The 23,193-nt window shown below is 44.4% G+C and overlaps 4 protein-coding genes and 1 non-coding gene across 5 annotated transcripts; 3 read left to right on the top strand and 2 right to left on the bottom strand.

The window, feature by feature from the left end:
• Positions 1–50: 50 nt before the first annotated feature.
• Positions 51–2,880, top strand: Dnd1 (DND microRNA-mediated repression inhibitor 1). The gene is made up of 4 exons (XM_040273750.2): positions 51–372; positions 503–620; positions 959–1,420; positions 1,964–2,880. Exons 1-4 carry the CDS (start codon positions 349–351, stop codon positions 2,419–2,421), a joined length of 1,062 nt encoding a protein of 353 aa, XP_040129684.1. The 5' UTR covers positions 51–348; the 3' UTR covers positions 2,422–2,880.
• Wdr55 (WD repeat domain 55) lies at positions 2,729–6,936 on the bottom strand. Its single transcript, XM_005327305.5, has 7 exons — positions 6,626–6,936; positions 4,454–4,554; positions 4,287–4,374; positions 4,007–4,186; positions 3,813–3,912; positions 3,542–3,711; positions 2,729–3,458 (listed from the first exon to the last, which is right to left on the bottom strand). Exons 1-7 carry the CDS (start codon positions 6,814–6,816, stop codon positions 3,140–3,142), a joined length of 1,149 nt encoding a protein of 382 aa, XP_005327362.2. The 5' UTR covers positions 6,817–6,936; the 3' UTR covers positions 2,729–3,139.
• A 1,183-nt stretch (positions 6,937–8,119) lies between these two features.
• On the top strand, positions 8,120–8,192 carry Trnaa-agc (transfer RNA alanine (anticodon AGC)). Its single transcript has one exon. It is a non-coding gene; the product is annotated as a tRNA-Ala (tRNA).
• An 862-nt stretch (positions 8,193–9,054) lies between these two features.
• On the bottom strand, positions 9,055–21,299 carry Ik (IK cytokine). Its single transcript, XM_005327304.5, has 20 exons — positions 21,147–21,299; positions 20,495–20,561; positions 18,401–18,493; positions 17,862–17,921; positions 16,696–16,863; positions 16,453–16,567; positions 15,918–15,988; positions 15,632–15,678; positions 14,600–14,763; positions 13,874–13,982; positions 13,288–13,327; positions 12,898–13,123; positions 12,637–12,655; positions 11,905–11,983; positions 11,546–11,626; positions 11,258–11,315; positions 9,733–9,821; positions 9,508–9,616; positions 9,320–9,354; positions 9,055–9,231 (listed from the first exon to the last, which is right to left on the bottom strand). The coding sequence occupies exons 1-20, from the start codon at positions 21,160–21,162 to the stop codon at positions 9,204–9,206; spliced, it is 1,674 nt and encodes a 557-aa protein (XP_005327361.1). The 5' UTR covers positions 21,163–21,299; the 3' UTR covers positions 9,055–9,203.
• Positions 21,300–21,343: 44 nt separating this feature from the next.
• On the top strand, positions 21,344–23,147 carry Ndufa2 (NADH:ubiquinone oxidoreductase subunit A2). The gene is made up of 3 exons (XM_005327303.5): positions 21,344–21,588; positions 21,709–21,815; positions 22,946–23,147. The coding sequence occupies exons 1-3, from the start codon at positions 21,488–21,490 to the stop codon at positions 23,035–23,037; spliced, it is 300 nt and encodes a 99-aa protein (XP_005327360.2). The 5' UTR covers positions 21,344–21,487; the 3' UTR covers positions 23,038–23,147.
• The last annotated feature ends 46 nt before the right edge of the window (positions 23,148–23,193 follow it).

Below are 23,193 nucleotides of genomic sequence, written 5' to 3'. Positions count from 1 at the left end.
TCTGAGCCTGACCCACCCATTCAGATCAAGTCAGGAGTGGAAACGGCAAAAAGACACGGTACTGCCCATGAGCTATCCCCCAAGGTGAAAGGGGCACCCAGGGGCCACCACCCTCCCCATTGCAAATGACTCCACTCCTTGGGATGCAAGCCTGGCTCGCCAGGGTTTCTAGTTTTCCACTTGAGTGTCCAAGGGCCCATGGCGCACGTGCAGTGGTTACCTCCACCCTCAGGAGGCGGGGTCGTGCTCTGCCAATAAGAGCTGGAGGCGGGGGTGGAGGGTAGGGAAGATTCCAGAGGCCCACGGAGGGAGTTATAAAAGAGGGTGCTGGCGGGCTTGGATAGAGCCATGCAGTCCAAACGCGAGTGTGAGGTAAGTAGTTGGCGATGTAGGGGTTCGAGCTCCGCCTGTGCAGGGGATTTTCCGCAGGGATCCCAACGTTGTAGGCGAGGTGGGGACTTACTTGGTGATCCGCCATTCCAGCCTGCCTTTTTTCTCTCAGCAATGGTGTGAAAGAGTGAATCCTGAGAACAAGGCGGCCTTGGAGGCATGGGTTAGAGAGACGGGCATTCACCTGGTGCAGGTGAACGGGCAGAGGAAATACGGCGGGCCACCCCCAGGTACCGTAGCCCTAGCCCCTATGCCTGCACTTGCTGCGCCGGCACCCATTGAGGGAGGGCCTGCCCCGAGGTTCCGCAGTAAGAAACCCCTAACTACCGGAGAGCAGATGTGGAAATTTATCCAGTTACCCGGTCACTCTCCCGTTGAGGAGCACCTACCCTGTGCCACCTGCATTGTTTGCTGTCACCTATTATGCCTATAACCTAAGTGGGATACGGGCATTCCCATTTTATAGACGTTCGGTGGCATCGCCCCCTCCCTTGCTGGTTCCTTGGGCTCAGACGTCCATGGAACCATCCCGGTGACTGACGGTGCCCCTCTACACCCTCTTCCCCAGGCTGGGTGGGAAGCCCACCGCCGGCTGGGTCAGAGGTGTTTATCGGACGGCTGCCCCAGGACGTGTATGAGCATCAGCTGATTCCACTATTCCAGCGCGTGGGCCGCCTCTACGAGTTCCGCCTAATGATGACCTTCAGCGGCCTGAACCGCGGCTTCGCCTACGCCCGCTATAGCTCGCGGCGCGGCGCCCAGGCCGCCATCGCCACGCTGCACAACCACCCGCTGCGGCCCTCCTGCCCGCTGCTGGTGTGCCGCAGCACTGAGAAGTGCGAGCTGAGCGTAGACGGGTTGCCGCTGGGCGTAAGCCGCCGCGCGCTATTGCTTGCGCTGCAGCCGCTGGGTCTCGGCCTGCAGGAGGCGCTGCTGCTGCCCAGTCCCGGACCTGCGCCCGCACAGATCGCGCTGCTGAAATTCAGCTCGCACCGCGCAGCTGCCATGGCCAAAAAGGCCCTGGTAGAAGGTACGGGTGGAGGCTGCGGGGAGGCGGCTGGTTGGCACTTAAAGTCCTAAAATCTTAGGGTCAAGCGTGCTTGAGTTTGCTACCTAACACTAATTTCAATAGTGCTACACCTACCACTTACACGGAACATTTCTCCTTGCATTCCCTAGACGACTTCTTTAACATTTCAATGAAAAAACTGACTTGCCCTAGGGAGCCCAACTAAGCCTACCTTTTATCTATTGTAGAACTTGATTCCTTAGACCAGTGTGAATTAAATACAATGGGTAGCCCCAAAGGTTAGCTATTGTAATGGCTATGAGGTAGATAAAGCCTGCTTCATACTACTCCAAGGAATCTTAGAGGGCAGCAGTTTTTACACCCCCTTTACACATAAATACAGTGAAGCCTAAAGAAGTTGTTTAACTTACCCAGGGTTACACAGCCAGGAAGTGAGGAGGCTCTAAATTAAACACAGGCTTATGTAACCCCAGAAGGTTCAGAGTCTGGGGAACTTGGGCCCAGGGCTTAGACTTGCCCTTATCTCTTGCCTTTTTCCTGCAGGGCAATCACGCCTCTGTGGAGAACAGGTGGCTGTGGAGTGGCTCAAGCCAGACCTGAAGCAGCGACTGCGCCAGCAGCTCATGGGTCCCTCTATGCGGTGCCTACAACCAGATAGCAACCGACTAGCCCTGGCCAGGGACAAGCTAGGGTCCCAAGGGGCTAGGGCTGCCTTGCAGCTACTCTGCCAAAGAATGAAGCTGGGCAGCCCAGTATTCCTCACCAAGTGTTTGGGCACAGGACCTGCTGGCTGGCACCGTTTCTGGTACCAGGTAGTGATCCCTGGGCATCCAGTGCCTTTCAGTGGCCTCATCTGGGTTGTACTGGCTCCAGATGAGCAGGACGGGCATGAGGTGGCCAAGGATGCTGTGTCTGCACGGCTTCTGGAGGCACTGAGTGATTCTGGGGCCAGCCTCCTGTGGTATGCTGGGGCTGAGGCAGGTGCTATGGTTAAGCAGTGACCTCATCCTCTCCACAGGCAGCTTGAACAGGTAGGCAGAGCCTGTGTCTGTCTGCAGCCCAGCAGGCCTGGGCAGTCACTATCTGATCCCACAAGGGGAAGTGGCACAGGCCCTGCCCTAGGCCTGAGACAGCCACCCTGCTGGGACAGGGCCCCATCACACCTGGGGCTTTGTCTTAAGTTGTGGTGAGGGACCTTGGCCTCCCCCTTTGAGCCTAGGGTCTAACCTGACCCTCTATTCTTCCTTGGTCTTTCCCTGTGGCACACATCATACCTGTCTACCCGCCCCCATCCAAGCTTAGCATGAATCGTGTATTTCTCTTTATTTTTATTTGGGGAATTTGCTGAGCCAAAGGGTTGAAGCCTGTCCTTTTACCACTTGTCCTTCTGGTTTTGGTTCATGTATGGTTTTGAGCTTTTCTATGCTAATTGTATTTATATTAAACCCCTCGTTGGTATACACACGTGTCTGTGCTGTCTTGCCACAGTTGAGGGTTTGTTTTCTGGTAGTGAGCAGCTGCTATAGAGCAAGTACTTCCCACTTCAGTGCCCTGAATCCTGGGCCTCTGTGCAACTTCTTACTCTGCACAACACAAATTGATGTTGTAGCTAAGTAGGTTCAATCTCCAGCACCAAAAATGATTTGAATATTCATGTCCTCTTTGGAGGTCCACTCCAGGAAGCAAGGCTCTTTCATATAAAGACCTGTCCTCATCCTCTCAGTCACTGTCATTCTCACTGTCCTCCTCTTCTGAAACCTTGGAATCTTCTCCCTCTTCCCTCAGCCCTGCAAAGAAGTCATCAGTGCTCCAAGCCTTGCTGCTAAGAGCACGCAATGGGCCTCCCTTTTTCTTGCGTCGACGGTAGTCATCCACCACCACAGCACGTAGCTGGGTCATGTCCCAAAACTTGACATGCTGGTCATGACCACTGCTGGCTAAGAAGCGGCCACAATGGGAAAGAGCCAGCTCTTCCACAGGTTCTCCAGCATGCTGGCCCACACTGCCCACCACTCGATTTGGCAGGATGTTCACAGCCCTGGGTGGGGAAAGAACAATGTTGGGTACTGACTAGCTGGACTTGTCCTTTTTGTAACCAAGGGTTGTCCCAGCTTCCCTTACCTGATGATTCCATCAGTGGAGCCAGTGCACAGCAGACTTTCAGTGACTGGAATCATACAGTCAATGGACTCAGCTCTTAGGGCAAAGCGATCACTTGTAGCCCCAAAACCGTTCCAGTTAAAGAGATAGATGGTACCTTCACTAGATCCACAGGCCACTTTCTTCCCATGCTGAAGGAAATAAAGAAAAACATGTCTGTGGAGCCACCTGAAACTACACCTTTATCTAGCACATACACACACACACCCCATCCCATCATTCCCAGCTGTACTTTCATGAGAGTGACAGAAGTCAGGTCCCCGGACTGAGCTTCTGAGAGCAGCTCGAACCGACGTCGCTTGATATTGAAGACTCCAAGGCAGCCATCCCCACTGCAGAGAGTAGAGCACTAACTTAGCCAAAAGTTTCTTTGAGGAAAACTGACTCGGGGACAGGAGGGGTAAGGAGGCATCTCTGAGGCTGTACCTGGCTGTTAGTAGCAACTTCTTTCCTGGGTCCAGGGCCATGTCAGCAATGTATTCCTCATGCTGCCGCATATCCATCAAGGGGCCCTCCTTCCGAAGGTCCCAGAGCCGGACTCCACCTGTGTCATCCCCAGTGGCCAAAACATTCTCATCCACCAGCAGCAGACTGTTGATGGGGGCACTGGAGAGGCAGATGCAGAACTTTCTTAGAGTATCTGTCCTCATAGGGACCTCCTGATCCCTACCACTCACTTCAGTGCGCAAATAACTGGCTCCCTTACCTATGAGCCTTGGAAATACGTCTTTCCAGTCGGCCCTGTTCCACATCTAGAACATGGATGGCTTTGTCCTTGGAGACAGTAACAAGTTCTGGAAGGAAAGGTGCTCAGGTCATAGTGCTGCTCACTGCACCATTCCCACATTACCAGCTGTCTTTACCAGTACTTACTCTGCCCATCTTCAGAGAAGACCACAGCTCGGCAGGACTTGAGATGGTGACCTGAGGACCAAAGTTCCTTGGTTTCTCCCTCTTGGCAAGAGTAGGAAAACCTAGGGAGAGGGGAGGGAGGTGAATGACCCTCAGGCCATGCCTGGGATACATGGAGTGTAGAGACCAACTAGGTAGACCAACCTTCTGACCTAAATAAGCACTCTTGCTTGCACACCTCCGAGCCCAAAGAGCTTACCACCGTTTATCCATTTCCAGTGAGCTTCAAATGTTAAACTTTTTCAGTAGACATTAATTCAAGGTGTTTTTGCATAGGACTTCTCTGTGATTTCCCTCCACCCTTTCTTTTACCATCCTTTGAAAAGATTGGGTCTGGACCACTATGGAGGCCCAGAAATTCTTGTTAAATCAGTGATAGAAAACTAGCCCCCAAAAGAAGGGTGAACATCAGGGTATGTGCCCTCCATGTCCCCAGAAGCTAAGAAACGAAAAAGGCTGGGGATATTGCTTAATGGTAAAAAAAAGTAGCAAAAAAAAAAAAAAAAAGTGAAGCAGAAAGGCAGTAGCCTATAAACTCATCCTTGAAGCAATTACCCATCAAGGAATATCATAGTGCTTGCCTCCCCAACAGATCATTCAGTATAGCTGAATGAGATCCCACAGGACAAGCAGTCTGATTTTAATCTCCAGAAAAGGAACCCTTTCACAATGGTTATGGGAAGAAGAGTCAGAGGCCCAATAGAAGGCAGCAACTGAGGATAAACAGAATTGGATGACAAACAGAGGAAGGAGCACTGGAAATAAAGGTGGAGGTCTAGAGAACTCCCAAGTTTATCTTGCACTATAAATACAGATAGTAATAGAAAAGAACCTATATTTGTTGATCTACTTGGGGGCTATACTGAACATTTGTCCCCTCTGAAGATAAGTATTGTTTCCATTTTTAGAAATATAAATACAGAAGTTAACCTGCTATAAACCTTCAAAACTAATGAGGGGTTAAAGTAAATTTCATAACAACCCTCCTGGTTATAAACTTTAGTGGCTTTCCACTGCTTCCTGCCTACATTTCTTGCTCAAAATCAAACTTGTATTGAACACCTTACTTGAATTAGAGGGAAGAGATAAAATGGAGAACAAAACAGACTATATACTACACTCCTGACAAGTGTTTTTCAAATTCCAGTCATAATCCATTAGTGAGCTGCAATCAGCACTTTGTGTGCATGTAATAATGATAAAGAAGAAATTATCAGAATACATTATACATAAATATAAATGGTATTATTACAATGGGGCAAAGCCAAAAGTTTTAAAAACCTTAGTGAAGAAGACAAGCATTCAAATAACTACACCAGCAGATGTATGGCTACCAGCAATTATAAAGTTTATGAGGGAAAAGGACAATGGCATCTGGCAGGTATCTAATTTTTTTTCAGATTCTAATATTTATTTAGTTATAAGTGGACACAACATCTTTATTTTATGTGGTGCTGAGGATCGAACCCAGTGCCTCTTGCATGCTAGGTAAGTGCTCTACCTCTGAGCCACAACCTTAGCCCTAGATATCTAATTTTAAGTCTGGGGAATGGTGGAAGAGGGAAGAGAGGCTGAGAGCTCTGGAATAGTAGGTAAAGGGGAGGGGAAAGTATTTTCCAAACATAAGGAATAGCATGTGCAAAGGTGCTGAGGCTTCAAGATACTGAGCAAGGAAAGGGTGAATGAGCACAGAAAGCAAAAGAGTACAGACATGGGCCTAGCAGAAAAGGACTTGAAAGCCAAATTAAGGGGTCTCTTCTAAATCCTAAAAGCAGATTATTGAAGGATTTTTAACCTCGGGGGTAACGTGATCAGACGTGTTTTTAAAAGATCAGTTAAAGGTGGAAAATCACGGAGCCCATTAATCCTGGTCGGGCTCAAAATAATCGATGGTAAATAAGTCTCATACACCCTTTATTCTGCTAAGCTCTTGTGAGTCACGAAGTTCCAGCTTTGTCTTTTCAGTTCTTTCAACAAATTGTGTGGTAACTTGGTTAAGTCAAACGTTAAGGAACGTATGAGATTAAATGAAATCCTGCAAAATGAGTTTCCCTGCAACATTTTCTCCTCCCTCGTCCCCGCTCCATCCCTGGGAAAGGGGACACCATGCCACTAGCCCAGCACCTCACTCACACAAATACGTCCCCGTCCACATCCCCAGCTGCCAGCAGGTCTCGGGTTGGATGGAAGGCCAGCCCACTGGCCGGCGCTTCCAGCACAATATCTTCCGGGGTGTCCCGGATCCGGGACGGGGATTCGGTGGAGTCAGGGTTTTCCTCCTCGCTCTCATCCTCGGCGGCTCTCTCCGCACACGTGCTTTCCATGCTGGGGATGATTTGGAGGCGAAATTGCCGGCTGGCTAGCGACAAGCGAAGTAGGCTCAACGCGGAAGTTGTGCCCCAGCACGCCGCTTCGGCGTCGGGGGCGGGGAGAGGGCGGGGCCGGAAGCGCCTTGTCAATACCCTCCTCAGTCACTTCTTTTTTTTTTTTTTTTTTTCTTTTTTTTTTTTAGTTATGGGCAGACACAACATCTTTTATGTGGTGCTGAGGATCGAACCCAGGCCGCAAGCATGCCAGGCGAGCGCGCTACCGCTTAAGCCACATCCCCAGCCCCCTCAGTCACTTCTTATAAAGTCGGAACTGCACATAAGTCCTCTCCCCTCACACTATCCCATTCTGGTGGATGCTCCCTCAGGTAACTAGGAGGAGGACTTAATTCATTCTTAAATAGGAGAGGGACACCAGTCATTTGTGGTTTGTTGAAATCTAAGACCATGGTAAGCAGCAGCCAAAGACGCTTAGGAAGCAGCAAAAGCCCACAAAGCAAAAGCCTCGCCAAGATGACCTACAGGGGTCTTAAGGAGACAACCCGCGTACACTTTAAAGCCACCATCCATGCCCAATGTATTTGAGTCGAGAAACTGAACAATGCCTGTGAGCCTTCTTACAGTTTAGCTCCAGACTCTCAGCCGGCTAGACTGGAAGTGCTCAAGGCTATTGAGCAATTGCTGAAGAAATAAATGGACATCAGAACTGATGCTCTGGATCTCTCTATTACTAAAGGTCACTTTGCACTCTGCATGGTAAGGCAGAGGAGTTGCAGGTGCCAGGTTTAAGAAAAACTGCTCACATCTCTTTGGTACTAAGCCTTCCAAGACATTTTTATATACTGATGTCCAACACCTTAAAAAGAGGTGAAATAAATGAGGTTACAAACTTCTAAGAGAAGCTTTGTTCCATTTGATTGGAAAGTGTCCTGGTCACCCACCAGAGAGCCTTGATCACTTCCTTAAGGTTGGAGGTATTGCAGAAACTGTGTATGTGGTGCTGAAGATTGAACCCAGGGTCTTGTGCATGTGAGGCAAGCACTCTACCAACTGAGCTATATCCCCAGTCCCCAGAAACTGAATTTTAAAGTTGCAGTCAACCCCCAGGTCTTATTCTTACTTCCCTTCTAGGTATCAATAATAAGCCATGTCTCTTGACATTTTCCTTAATTGGGACTAAAGCCCACACTTGTCATTATTCTGAAATTAGCCATTCTAGATTTGTTGGAGACAGGGCCCAATATCAGCCTCTTAGATGCCATTGACAAAGCTGGCCTCCTCAAAAGCCCTCTCCCAGGACTGGGGGTGTAGTTCAGTGGTAGAGCACTTGCCTAGCATGCAAGAGGCCCTGGGTTCAATCCCCAGCACTGCAAGACAACAAAGTACCCTTTTCCATCAAGCTGAAAATTATCAAAGGTAAGGGTTAAGGTGACTTTGGAGCTTTCCTGGGACTTAGTGAACCTACATGCCTTGAGCTCAGGGTAGGCAGTGGCAGTTTGGCATCCAACCAGAAAGAAATGGGTAACTCCTAATCATAAACACCACACCAAAGTGCTGGCAATGAGCACAAAGGGAGAAAAGAGTACAGGGCATGGGATGGAGTGAAATGAAGGCCAGTAGGCCCACCCAGACATTGGCAAACTTCAGGGTGATGAAGGGCACCAACACCTTCTGCACTAGATAAGGGATTTCCATACCTGCAGGCCTGGATACATCAATTTTACCCTTAAGACTTATTTCTTCAACCAAGGAGGTGGTGATTTTCACTCAGCACTACTAAAGCTCCCAGGACATAAACTTATGAAAGGTTTTTCTTCCCATAAGTTTTACCCCTAAGGCTTGTAAGGTTTTTCTTTCCATTTTCATGATGCCTTTAGCAAAAGCCCAGTACTGTATAGCCTTGACACCATAAGAATGGCAACCCATCCTGATGAACTTAATCCACAGGGAATCTCTGCTCTGGGATTAACCCCCCAGACAGGACTAAATGAGTCTGACATTTGAAGCAATCATACATATATTCCTCTATTTCTTGCCCATCAGTGACAGTCATTCTTCTCTTTTCCACAGGGCATTCTTCCTAGTAAACATCTTTACTATCTAGGATTCTAGAACTTCAGCTCAGGAAGGAGTGATATGACTTTCTGGGTGTGATTTTTTATATAAAGAGTACAGAACTAGTCTTCTTGGTGTTCTAGTGGTCCTAGAATGAAGATGCTCAACACAGAGAAGACAGCAGGTTAACTAGTTTTAATGGAACCAAATGGTTATACAATAAAATTTTATATACATTCACAAAGACATCTTGCAACCTTCCTAGGACTTGTAGAAAGTAAGCAGTAGGGAGAACATCCATATGCAGATACTCCAGTAGGAAATGGAGATTAGTATTTTGGTCTTTTCACTTCAACCCTACAATGGAAGGAAAAATAGGTCAGTGTAAGATCAATACACTGAACAATTCCCACAGGTCCCACAAAGGAAGAAAAATGCTGCTCACCCATCAGCTTCCATCTTCTTTCTCTTCTCAATGATCTGCAAGAACAGTGACATTCTAAGTTCACTGGAGGTTCAAGGCTAATAAACTCTCACTTACATGGCTCTCCAACCCCCTGCTTGTTCTTGGATCTATTGAGCCGGTATCTTCTCCCAGCTAAAACACTCCCACTAAGGGACAATCCCACTTACTGCACTAATCTTCTTCCACTGTCGATCAAGCTCTGCCTTGTCATTGGTTTCCTTGAAGCGCCTGGTTTTCCTTCCTTCAGACATCTTGATACCATACTGGAATGCAGCCCTGAAAAGATCCATTGGGAGAAGATGATATTAAAGATTTTGTAGCAGTAACAAGGTTTTCCCCCAAAATTTCCATACCCCTCTCCTTACTCCCTACCCATATTCAGATCAACTCACTTGGGCAAAGCCTCCTTGTTGTTCATATACTCGCTGTATTCTTCCTGGGTATCAAAGTCCCAGCGGCCTAAGGGGCCTTTTTTGTTTCCCTGTAGTAGGACAGTACAAGTGGATGAAGAAAGAAACAGAAAAAGTATTTTAATCCTTGATTAAAGTCAGGCTGGGCTGGGGATGTGGCTCAAGCGGTAGTACGCTCGCCTGGCCTGCGTGGGACCCGGGTTCAATCCTCAGCACCACATTCAAAAACAAAGATGTTGTGTCCGCCAATAACTAAAAAATATTAAAAAATTCTCTCTCTTAAAAAAAAAAAAAAAAAAAAAGTCAGGCTCTCCTGAAATACCAGGTGCCACCATTCATAAATCCTATCCTAATAAAAAATAAAATAAAAATTCTATTTACTCACTCTGTATCAGGTATTGTTCTGAACACTAAACATATATCTTAATTCATTGATGTGACGAGGGAATTATATTTTTGTTTTCTTCATAAAGAAACTAAGGCAGTATCAAATAATAAAATAACTTAGCAAAGTCACAAAACTAATAAATGGCAATCACAGGACGAAACAATTATAGAAGAAACAATCCATACTCTTAATCACTGAAGTATACTGAAAAGGAAATGAGATGTCTCCACAATTAATGGTATTAAGGGTGGCTTTATTTTTAAATTTTGTTTTGTTTTGTTTTGGGGTTCCAGAAATTGAACTCAGGGGAACTCGACCACTGAGCCACATCCCCAGCCCTATTTTGTATTTTTATTTTGAGTGAGAATCTCATCAAGTCTCTTAGCACCTCACTTTTGCTAAGGCTGGCTTTGAACTTGTGATCCTCCTGCTGCAGTCTCCTGAGCTGCTGGGATTACAGGCATGCGCCACTGTGCCCAGCCTTCCTCTGTCTTAAAAAAAATAATAACTTAAGCCAGATATGGTGGTGCATGCCTATAATCCCTGTTGCTCAAGAGGCTGAGGCAGGAGGATCGTGAGTTCAAAGCCAGCTTTAGCAATGATGAGGTGCTAAGAGACTTGATGAGATCCTCACTCTAAATAACAATACAAAATAGGGCCGGGGATGTGGCTCAGTTCCCCTGAATTCAATCCCCAGTAACCTCTCAAAAAAGAGGAAAGGGCTGGAGTTGTGGCTCAGTTGTAGAGCACTTGCCTAGCATGCGTGAGGCACTGAGTTCGATCCCCGGCACCACATAAAAAAAATAAATAAATAAAACAAAGGTATTGTATCCATCTACAACTAAAAAAAGTTAAAAAAAAAAAAAAGATGAAGACTTCTAATACTGGCTATAACAAAATTCAGTTATTTTCTAAAAACTGCAATTCCTTCTGCCATTCCACTTACGTATTAATGCTTGCTTACTGCCTAGGATGGGACCAAAGCCTGATACATAACTGTAGTAAATAAAAAAGAATAGACTTTTGGTCATATCTCATTTGATCTTGGCAAACCCTAAGGAAAAGGAAATGTGCTAAAGAATAAATGCCCAGGTCCCAAACTTCCTTCTAATTTCATACCTGGTCCATTTTGCTATAATCCACCTCCTCATCACTATCCACAGCCATATCATCCATCCTAAAGAGAAGCAGCAGTTAAACAGATGCTGTAGACTCAACAATCATGCTTCATGATTCACAAACCCATGCATCAGAAAAGGCCACCCCTCCACACTTCATCCAGAACCTAACAGTTCTTCCAAGTAATAAATAAGCAGCCTTGGATCTCAGTATATCAAATTTTTACTTCACCCCACAATTTGTTCTCCAGTCATCCCAGCCTCCCTTTCTTAATAGGGTCCTACGTACGTGGCTGGGTAGCACTCTGCATAACTGTTGGACATGCCAAAGAAATCGCCCAGCTGCTTTTTGTCCTCTGGTTTCTTCAGCATATGCTATGTTAAAGAATATACTACACAGAATACCACCTCTTGCAGAAAAGCTTCAGACAAAAGGAACCAAGGGCTGAAGACCTCAACATGAAAATTCTCAGAAGCACACTGTGAGTTTGGATGGATCCTCTAAGGAAGGGGCAAGGCATCATTTTATTCCTGTCAAAATTGAGCATAAGGCAAAGCATGTAGAGGTAGGAGGGATCAGGGAGGCAGGCAGAGCTGTAATGAAGATAAAACAGCTCTTTAACTCAGAAACATTAAAATAAAGGATATGATTCTGTGCCTTCCCAGCCAGCAGACCCAGCAAACTTTTCATTGATGGACTTGATCAACTCCTTGGCAGAACCAGGTCCTGAAGGAAAGAAAGCTCTGTTTAGACTTTGAATTAATACGTTTATAACCTCCACCTCACAAGCCAGGTGCAGGGGCGCACACCTGTACCCCTAACTTGGCAGGCTGAGGCAAGGGGACCACAAGTTCAAGCCCAGCAACTTAGCAAGACCCTGTCTCAATATAAAAAAGGATGTAAATGTAGCTCAGAGGTGAACCCCTGGATTCAATCCCCAGTCCCACAAAAAACAAAACACCTCCCCATAATACATCAACATATTTCCAACTTATGCCTTCATTAAAACTTTTTTTAAAAGCACAGAATTTTATGTAACAAAATTTTAACCAAACTCCAACTCATATAACAAATTTCTGTGGTTAAAATGGCAGTTGGGAACCCAGAACACTGCACACTCAACTTCTGTCTCACCTCTTTAGAACTTCAGAGCTGGAGAAATTATTTCTAAAAGCAAATATGTCCTACCATTGCCCAGGAAGATGGGAGAATTCCAGACTCATCCTGTCTATTCCATGAAATAAGACATGATTCTTAAAATGAGTCCAGAACAAGGAAGTTTCCTAATGCCACCAGCCCTTGAGCATTACTTCAGATTCTCAGTCCAGGGGAAAGCAAAGCTGCTAGATGAAATAAGAGATGCTATGAATATGACCCACCTTTGTCAACATCCATTGGCTGGAAAAGAAATGAAAATTGAGGTAAGTACCACTTTAATAGATTCCCACCTATCCAGCCCCCAAGTCCAAATTGATTCCCTGCCCCACCTTGCCTGTATTTCCAGATTCGGTGACCCACCCATTAGTTGATCCAGGTGCTGCTGTGGAGCCACAAGGTGCCTATAACAGCAGGGTCCCACACCTGGCTGAATGGGCAGAGAGGAGCAGCTCCACCACTTGGTACAAGGGTCCACATCTCACCTCATCATCTACTTTTGGTTTTTCAAAGTAGCTGTGCCGCTTCTTTTCCTCCTCTCTCTCCCGGTCCCGCTCTCGCTCCCGCTCCCTATCTCGTTCTCGTTCCCTCTCTCGATCCCGATCTCTGTCTCTCTCGCGATCACGCTCCCGTTCCCGGTATCTCTCCCGTTCCTTGTCCCGGGGTGTCTTGGTCGTGGAGGGGACATAGTCCCCAATGTCTTCAAAAATGCTTGGGAAAACAGAGATCACTAGCTGTGAAAGTCACACACATTTCTACTTAACCTAGCCATTGCTCCAGTTTCTCATACCACCACAAACAACTTCCCAAAATGCCAAAGGAAAGAAACACAGAGGCCCTCCCCTAAGATTAGGTGCTAGGTTTAAGATACATACTTCATGTCAGCTTCAGGAGGTTTCTTCTCTTCCAGCTTCCCTGCAATGTAACCAGGAGTCAAGAAAACAATCCTTAGTTAATACCCACTCAGCTTCACCATCCTTTTCAGTTCTAAATGCCCTTGCAAGCTTCTTCTGTTTAGAATATAGGACAGGGACAGGTGTAATAGTGCATGCCTATACTCCCAGCTACTCAGAAAGGTGAGGCAGGAGTATTCCAAGTTTAAGTCCAGGCTGGGGAACCTAGTAAGATCCTGTCTTAAAAAATAAAAAGGACAGGGATAGCTTAGTGGCAATATGCTCGCAAGTTCAATTCCCAGTACCAAAAAAAAAAAAAAGAAAAATTAGGATGAATGCTACCACTCTTCCTTCTCATACTTCAAACCTGACCACTGCTTTCTTAGTAGGTCAAGTAGGAAGAATCTGGATATACTCATCTATGCCAATGCTCCATTGCTCCCATTTTTATCTGCTCCCTGAAAACCTCCCAATGTCCTGGAGACACAAAGCTCCAGGAGACCTTGGTTCCATCACTGAATAGCCAGCCCTCCAGAGCTAAGGTTTCTCTCCCTAATCCTCCAGGTACCTTTATCCTTCTTCTTGAGCTTCTTGTTGCGGGTACCCTGCCTCAGGTACGAAAGAATCTGGGTAAGCTTGCTGATGACAATGTCATTTGTAGTCAGTGTAGTCTGGGCCTGTAAACCCCAAGCAGCAAGAATATTATTCCACTGAACAGGAAGCTCTTTTATTTATTCACTACTGACTTGAAAAATTAAAGAATGAGTTACAGTTAACCAGGTAAAGATAAGAAAAACAGATGTTGCAAAGCAGTCCAGACAGAAGAAACAACCTGCACAAAGGCCCTGGATCTAGAATATTCAAGAAAGTCAAAATGACAGAAGAATAATAGAGAGGCATGGTGAAGAGACCATGAAGGCCAAATGTTGCAAAGGCTCATAGGCCATGGTAGAGATTCTGCTCTTTACCCTGAGAAGGAACCACAGAAAACTTCTAAATTATAGTGAGATAAAATTTGCATTTTAAAATCACTATGGACATGTGTAAATATCATAGTGAAAGCTGGGATGGAGAGACTAAGGATGTCTAAAGAGTTCAGGGTTTCTTTTTGGAAGGAAGAGTGTGGTTTGGACTGAAATATTACTGGTGGAGATGAAGAAAAGTAATGGATTCAACTGAAATTTATGGGGTAAAAAATAAACAGGAGTTGGTGATAGGATAAACAAAGAACAGAGCACAGGTGAGGCCGATTCTGAGATTTAATGATTATGATAGACTCTTACAACTCACTCACCTCCATGGTGGGGCAATCAGCCTTGCTGCGGATAAGAGTAGTGGGGATATCCGTGTCAGCATACTCATCGTCCAGGTCTACCACATAGGCCATACGACCTGGTAGAAACAGCTCATTCCGTTCATATGCTTTGCTCTTGAAAAGCATACGGTAAACATTGCGGCCTGCACAAAGGGGAATAGTAGCAAGTAGCCAATAAAAACCTTCTATTATATCAGCAGTCATTTATTAAGTACTTGCTCTGTACCAGGAGCCATGCTAAGTGTTATGCATACTTTGCTTCCTTCAATCTTTCACAAAAGCTCTGGGAGATGGGCATTATTATTCCCTAACATGACTGAGAATTAACTGATTCACCTAAAGTCATACAGTTACCAAGTAACAGAGCAAAGAATGGGACCCAGGCAGCCTAACTTCAAAGCCTGGGTTCCCATTCACTCTTCTACAATGCCTTCTCAAGGGCACTATGTGCCCACATTGTGTTAAATCCTGCAAGAAAGAAGGATGAGGTTTAAGGCAATACTTACAATGATGGTAAAATAAAGCTACACTATATACTCAATATTATAAGTATGCTTGCTGTACATTTCATTTTTCTTCATCCATACGACAATCCCAAATGTTGCAAAGTAAACATTAAACTAACTTTTCACATGTGAAAGCAAAATCGGTTGCCTAACATCACATACTTAATGTGATTTCATCATGAGGATTCAAAGCCAGAACTCTATATCCTGAGTTTCTAATCACAAACCATGCTATCTTCCTTTTTTTAGAGGGTGAGGGGTAGTGCTAGGGATGGAACACATGACCTCATGCATATGCATGCTAGGCAAATACTATAGCACTAAGCCACAACCACATGAAATAACTAGGTCCATGTCTGAGTTCTATTGGAATATTTCATGGGAACTAGTTAATTTGGAGGCAAAATGAGATTGAGGGTAAAGGAAGCATACCCTGCTGAGAGAATCAAATTCCCTACAATTCACCTGAACTGCCCTATCATTAATATAGAAATCCTGTACTCACCCAGACGTGTTTTAAATTCAATTTTGTTTTCAGGATCCTCATCTTTCCTGAAAAGACAAAAAATAATTTTTTTCTTTAGGTAAATGTACTTATTTTTTTTTTTAAATATTTTTTTTTTTTTTTAGTCGTCAAGGGATCTTTTATTTATTTATATGCAGTGGTAAGGATCGAACCCAGGGCCTCTCTCATGCTAGGCAAGCACTCTACCACTGAGCCACAACTCCAGCCAGGTAAATGTACTTCTATTTTAGGGCCCAGCATTCTAAACTCTTAAGCCTTCCCTTACTTGGTTTCCTTCTGGGGCTTTTCCATCAGTTCCTCTTCTTCTTTCTCTTTGCTGGCAATCTCAGCTCGTACCTAACAGGAAATCAAGATTTAGACACTATTCACTTTACATACATTTACTGAATATCCACTATACCACACTGTGGTCAGAAACAGAAACACAATATTAAATCAGACAGACACTGTACTTAGTGTAATGGAGGTTACAGCAAGATGAATAGACAAATTAAACAATTTTAACAAAGTATAATAACTGTTATGTGAAGTAGATGGGTAATACAACGGTGCAGCGCAAGGAAGGTGAGGAGTAGGAGGGCTTAACCATATCTAGACGATCAAGGAAGGTTTCCCTAAGGAAAAAATTGTAGGCTGATACCTGATGGGTGAGTAACAATTAGTCCTACAGAGGGGCCATATTTTGCCCTTCCCAACTAGATGGTTGGGACTACCATGTATCTCCATCCTCATCTCAGCAAGGTCCACACAAAAGAATTCAACACTTTAGTATTATGGCGCACCTGATCACCATGACTCACCTTTTGAAGCAGAGCAAAATCCAAGCCTTTCACCAAATGGGTATGTTCCATGTCACCACCCAAGAATTTGGATTCCTGGATCAACTGTCTTCTCTTCTCTGCAGCTGATTTGTCCCTGCATAATGAAAAAGACCCCACCGGAAGAGTCCTTTGTGGCTATCAAGTGCTTCTTAAAATGGCATAGTATGCTTATATGACAGAGATGCTGAAGGAAGCATGCCCCTTGGTCCTCTTGGTACTCACGCCTCAGCAGTAGGGCCCACAGCTCTATAGTTAGCTGTGGTGCTAATTAGCTCTGTTTCCTCATAATCCTTGTTCACACCATCTCTGCGTTCCTTGGCCCGGTCCCGATACTTCTCTGCTAGTTCTCTTTCTCTCTCAATTTCCTGTTGGCGTAACTTGGCATAATAACTGTAACCAGAGAAATCAGACATGTAAGTTACTATCTCGGGGTCATCAGAACCACTTCTGCCTGTTTCCCTACATCTTCCTCCAGTTCTCTATGATAAAAACTGATAGAACTGCCAGCCAGTTCTTGATAAGTCTTCAAAGTAAGAATTAGAGCTTCTTCCAATTCACAGACATACTGTTCCAATGCCCACTTGGGACACTCCAACCATCACTAAAAATCTTTTTAATGAACCTCTAAGGGAATGAGAGACTCTTCCATATTGCAATTAAAAAAAAAAAATCCCCTGAAACTATTTTTAAATTTTAGCTAAAAATACTTTATTCCTTGTTGGTCCACCTTAGAAGAGCAGAAAAGGAGAGTAACAGGTCCAAAAAGTTTAATATCACATAAGTAATAATCATAATGATAGTAATATGATGAGACTCCAGAGTCTAAGCTGAGATAGGACAATAACATGCTCAAGAACAAGCTGGGAAAATTAGTGAGACACTATCTTAGAATAAAAAGTAAAAAGGGTTATGTAGTGGTAGAGCACCCCTGGGCTCAAAGCCCCCTGCCACCAAAAAAAAAAAAAAAAATCCATAATGAGGGCAGCCAAGACTTAATGAGTAGATTAGAAGTTAAACAAAGTACCCAAGGCTATCTGGCTAGAAACAAATAAAGACAAGATTAAAATTAGGTAGGCTGACTCCAAAGCCCTACAATATCACTTTTTTTTTTTTTTAAATATTTGTTAGGTGTAGATGGACACAAAGCCTTTATTTTATTTAATTATTTTATGTGGTGCTAAGGATTGTACCCAGGGCCTTGTCCGTGCTAGGTAAGCGCTCTACTACTGAGCTACAACCCCAGCTCCCCCTACAGCATCACTCTTAATGTTATCACTCCTCTACATTTATAAAGTAGAGAACCTAAAAATGAAGGAAAATCTCAGTCTCTACTCTTTCCCCAAACACTATCCACCTTAAAACCCACCACCCCTTCACACTCACTTCACCTTTTCTTTTTTCTCCTTCGTGCAGCAGGGTCTTCATCCTCATTGTACTCCCTTGGCATTCTAGAAAGAAAACAAGAAATTCACTGAAAGTAAAATATTGCCCCAGAAATCCCAAGAAGTGTCCTTAAGAACTAAAGAAAAGCTGGTCTAGAATTTTGGCCAAAGCAACAGACTAAATTGGGCAGAAATCCACATTAATACTTACACATAAACAGTTCTCAAATTTTAAAAAGCATCAAGAAGATCTAGAGTACTATGAAAATTATATAGTCTCAAGTATACCCCCCAAAAGTCTGAATCTGTGGGCTGGAACAGACCCAGAAACATATATTTGCAACTGTAATGACTCATTAACGTAAGTTGTCCATGGAATATACCCTGAACATCCCCATCATCACTGGAGCTTCAATCTTCTCAAGGAGAAAATCAGAACCTCAGGCTTTAAAAAAGGATTAGCTTTCCAGCTCCCAGGATATTCTGGATCAATAGAAAGGGATAGGAAGGAAATGGAAGAAAAACTGGATCACTTGAAGACTTACTCATGGTGACGAGATTTAGAAGGTGGTGCAGAAGTAGGTGCAGCCCTTGGGGTCATAAGAAGTTTCCTGAAGTCTTCATTGGTGAGTTTTGATCTAAAAGAACAGGCAAATTTTTAAAAAATAGCACCCAATAATAAATATAAAAGGAACATGAAAAAAATATTAGCTTTACTAAAAAACAGGGAAACATGAACTAAAACAAAGACATGCCACTTTCAACACATTAGGGTTGACTTCTAAAAAATTTGATAAATCAAATATGAGTGAGAGGGGCTGGGGATGTGGCTCAAGTGGTAGCGCGCTCGCCTGGCATGCATGCAGCCCAGGTTCGATCCTCAGCACCACATACCAACAAAGATGTTGTGTCCGCCGAGGACTAAAAAATAAATATTAAAAAAATTCTCTCTCTCTCCTCTCTCACTCTCTCTTTAAAAAAAAAAATATGAGTGAGAACTTGGGAAGTGGGAATTTGAGAATTTGAAAATCAATATATTCTCATATACTGCTGACAGGAACATGAATCAGTATAACCAATTTGGAAGGTAATTTGGTAGTATTTATTAAAATTTAAATATAAGGATCATATGAATCAGCAACTCTCATTTTTCTATATTTATCCCAGCCAATGAGTCATATGTACATAAGAAAGCCTATAAAAAGTAGTTCAATTACCAGGCCTAATGGTGCACGCCTGTAATCCCAGCAGGACAGGAGGCTGAGACAGAAGGATCACGAGTTCAAAGCCAGCCTCAGCAAAAGCAAGGTGCTAAGCAACTCAGTGAGACTCTGTCTCTAAATAAAATACAAAATAGGGCTGGGAATGTGTAACTCAGTGGTCAAGTGCCCCTGAGTTCAATCCCCAGTACCAAAAAAAAGAAAAGAGTTTCAATTGAAAATATCATGAGGTTGGAAACAACCTAAATGTCCATCAACTGAAGAATAACTAAATAAATTGTGATAGTGTTTCTCAAATGTGGAATATACAGCAATGACAGTATAAGCGATCATTTAATGGGCATACTGACAAGAATTCTCTCTTGACCAAACTAAAGATAGACTCCTTTGAGTCCTCTTTCCTTCTCCTACTGACTGCATTCTTCAACTCTAATACAAGAGTAGGGATTTATAGAAAATTACTAATAAACCTTGCTGGTCCACCTTAGAAGAGCAGAAAACGAGAGTAACAGGTCCAAAAAGTTTAATATCACATAAATAATAATCATGATGACAGTAATATGATGAGATTCCAGAGTCTAAGCTGAGATAGGACAATAACAAGCTCAAGAACAAGCTGGGAAAAGTGTTCGTATGGTATGGTGGAGGGAAGGACTGAATTCTTTGCTAAAATCAAGCCACGGAAAAGGTTTAGTCAAATTAGAACTCTTGGAGAGGCTGGGGTTATGGTTCAGTGGTAGAGTTCTTGCTTAGCATGTGCAAGGCACTGGGTTCAATTCTCAGCACCACATGTAAATAAATAAATAAAAGGTCCAACAACATCTTAAAAAAAAATTTTTTTTAAATAGGACTCTTGGAACTTGACTAAAGCTTAGTCAAGGAGGAAATCCTTATCACCATTGTGAAAATAATCTCCAAGATATTAAGTGATGTTTTAATAAAAAATAGCAAAATGATAGCTGCAGTATACTATCATTTAAATATTTTAACTAGCAAAACAATGATAAATTTTCCTCAGGTATTTAAATATATGTACAAGTATATTTAAAAAGAATAGGAGGAAAAGATACACATAAAAAAGTAAACAGTTGTTATCTCTAAGAAATGGGCTGAAATTTGTGAGATTATTAAAGACAACTTTGCCCTTATTTCCAATCTTCTAATTCTGTACAGGAGAATTAATTCCTATATAATATATAATAAAACAACATATTTCAAAAACTAGAAACTTTCCTGACAGAATTTAACTCTAATACTCTTATTCAGTGGGCCTGATACAAGGTTCACAGAGATAATGGGCCAAGTTATGCAATTTTTTGACCATCCTTGCTGACAAGATATTCTCAATTCTTTCACCATCACCATCACCACTCTTACTCACTGATAACTGTTTCCATGGTCCTAGGGCAAAATACTCACTGGTGGAAAGAATGAGGATCATCCACATCATGGCCATCTGGGGCCAAAGGGTTGGAGAACGGCTCACCTAACAAAAATAATTGACATTAATCAGTCTCTTGTACATCAGGTCCTGCGCAAAAACTGGAAATTAGAGCAGTGAACAATACAGAAAGCAAGAATGACAGTGATAATACAATGTAATAAGTGCTGAAATAGGAAAATACAAGGAGCTATGAGAGCAAGGAGGGCTCCTAAACCTGCTCTGGAGGATTAGACTTTCCCAAAGAGCACATCTAAAATTCATGAAAGATCTGGGGCACTCCTGTTCTCCGTGCTACCTGGAGACTGAAGCAGGAGGATCGAGAGTTTTAAGGGTAACCTAAACGATACAGCGAGACACACAACTTAAAAACGAAACAAAACCCTAGGAGAAAGCAGAATCTCTGCAACCCACTAGTCGAGTTAAGTAAGGAGGTGACGGGGGAGAGGGCGGGGTGGATTCACTGATAACAGACACCGGTCGCTGCTAAGGCAGAGGTCTAGAAGTCTGAAGCTTCCTGGCCTCTCTTGGGGCCCACCGGCGTCTCCCAACTTAAGTTTAATAGCCAAAATGACGCGCCAAGTGCTCCTAGTGGCGCGGGAAAGAAAGAGCAGATGGCCACAGCCTTACTATCTCGCTCTGGCATTTCGTCCGCGGTCTTTCAACGCCAGCAAGTGCCGAGTTCCCAAGAACCAAACGGACAACAAACCAGGAGCCACAGGCCTCTTCCCCCAGTACGCCCCGGAAGTCGACCACAGTGCTTTGCGTTCCCAGCTCTTCCGTTTCCTCCCTCTCGCACCTCTCGCCGCCTGCTCTCAGAGTGCACTCTACAAGGCTTTTTTGGCACTGGCTAAAGCTTACCCCGCCTCCTCGCGTCATCCAATCAATGGCGTAGGCTGTGTGTCCGCTGTTGGTCCGACTGGAGAACTTGGCTGGAAGGCCTGAGACTGGGAGCTTGAGTACTAGTTAAGATGGCAGCAGCCGCAGCCGGTCGAGCAGCGGGGGCAAAGTTGGGCCTGCGTGAGATTCGCATCCACTTATGCCAGCGCTCGCCCGGCAGCCAGGGCGTCAGGTGAGGCGCAGCGTGGCGAGGCGGGAGGGCTCCGGGACGCCGGGGTCACGACCTCGACCTCCCGGGTGTTTGGGGAAGCCCGTGCCCACAGCACGCGCGGCGCTCTCTCCGGCCCCATAGGGACTTCATCGAGAAACGCTATGTGGAACTGAAGAAGGCGAACCCCGATCTGCCCATTCTAATCCGGGAATGCTCTGATGTGCAGCCCAAGCTCTGGGCCCGCTACGGTGAGTACGGTCGCTGGGAATATGGGACCCGTGTGGAGGAACGGGTTCGACAAGAGGGGCTGTCCAAGGTCACACAAAAACATGTGGAGAGGGTAGAATTCCAACTTGAGGCTGCTGTTGCCAATGAAGAAATTAACATTTGTGGGGTTATATAACGCATTGTATTTCGGGCAGCATGTCTATGGGGGTAGCCGGCCCCGCCTAGGAACCGGGAGTTTTATAGAATGGGCTTGATTTGAAGACGCGCCTGTAATCCCAGCGGCTCTGGAGGCTAGCCTCAACAATGACGAGGGGCTAAGCAACTCAGTGAGACCCTGTCTCTAAATAAAATACAAAGTAGGGCTGGGGATGTGACTCAGTGGTCGAGTACCCCTAAATTCAATCCCTGGTACCCGCCCCACCCCCCCAAAAAAAACAATTGCTAGTTAGTTCGCCTCAGCGTAGGTTCTTCCCAATTACTTGTGGCCAGTGCAATAGGGTGTAAAATCTCAGTAACGTGGAGCACTTAGTTTTAGAGGCTGTCCTGAGTTCTTACCTGCTTAACTCATTTAATCTTCCATTTGAGGGTGTTGATTCTTTTCTCATTGTAGAAATTAGAAGACTGAATCAAAACTTTATAGAATATACCTAAAGTTATCCAGCTAATATATAACAGGGCTGAGCCTTTGTATTCCCCCCAACACACACCCTTTTTCTAGAATGCACCTCTCCTGGATTTCCATGGCTTTTTTGTTACTATCCAGGTTGTTGTTATTGCAGGTCTGAATATATATTACCCCCCTCAAAAGTGCATTCCCTGACCAGTTATGTAACATTGCCTCAGTCCCTTTTAGTCATACTACTTATTCCAATTTATTACAGTCCAAAAATTTCTTACCATGTTGTCTGACACACAATAAGCATGCAGTAAATATTTATATTACCAAACAGTGGCATTTTAATCACAGCTGTTAATTATATCTTGCTAAAGCAATGGACTAAAGGGGGAGACAAACATAAGTAACTTAAGTGCATTGTGCCATATATTATGCCAGAAGTTCACTGGATTAATTCTATACATACAATTTGGTAGTCCCACTCTGCACAGTACATGGTAATTACCTCTCCACCTTTTTCTCTCTTCCCCTCAGCATTTGGGCAAGAGAAGAATGTCTCTTTGAACAACTTCAATGCTGATCAGGTAACCAGAACCCTGGAGAATGTGCTAAGTGGCAAAGCCTGAAGTCTCCACAGAAGTGTATGAGCAAGAGCCCCAGAATCTGAGCTCTGTTGGACTGAATACAATATGGAAAAATGTGTTCCTCTGTTCCTTATAAAGCTTGTGCTGTAAAATGCTGCCTCAGAATGCTCTTTATTTTACCCTATACCCCTTATTGTA

This window comes from Ictidomys tridecemlineatus, chromosome 1 (assembly GCF_052094955.1).
Source record: "Ictidomys tridecemlineatus isolate mIctTri1 chromosome 1, mIctTri1.hap1, whole genome shotgun sequence".
NCBI classification, from domain to species: domain Eukaryota; kingdom Metazoa; phylum Chordata; class Mammalia; order Rodentia; family Sciuridae; genus Ictidomys; species Ictidomys tridecemlineatus.
The sequence above is the reverse complement of the archived record's forward strand: the minus strand, read 5'-3'. Positions and strand labels throughout refer to the sequence as shown.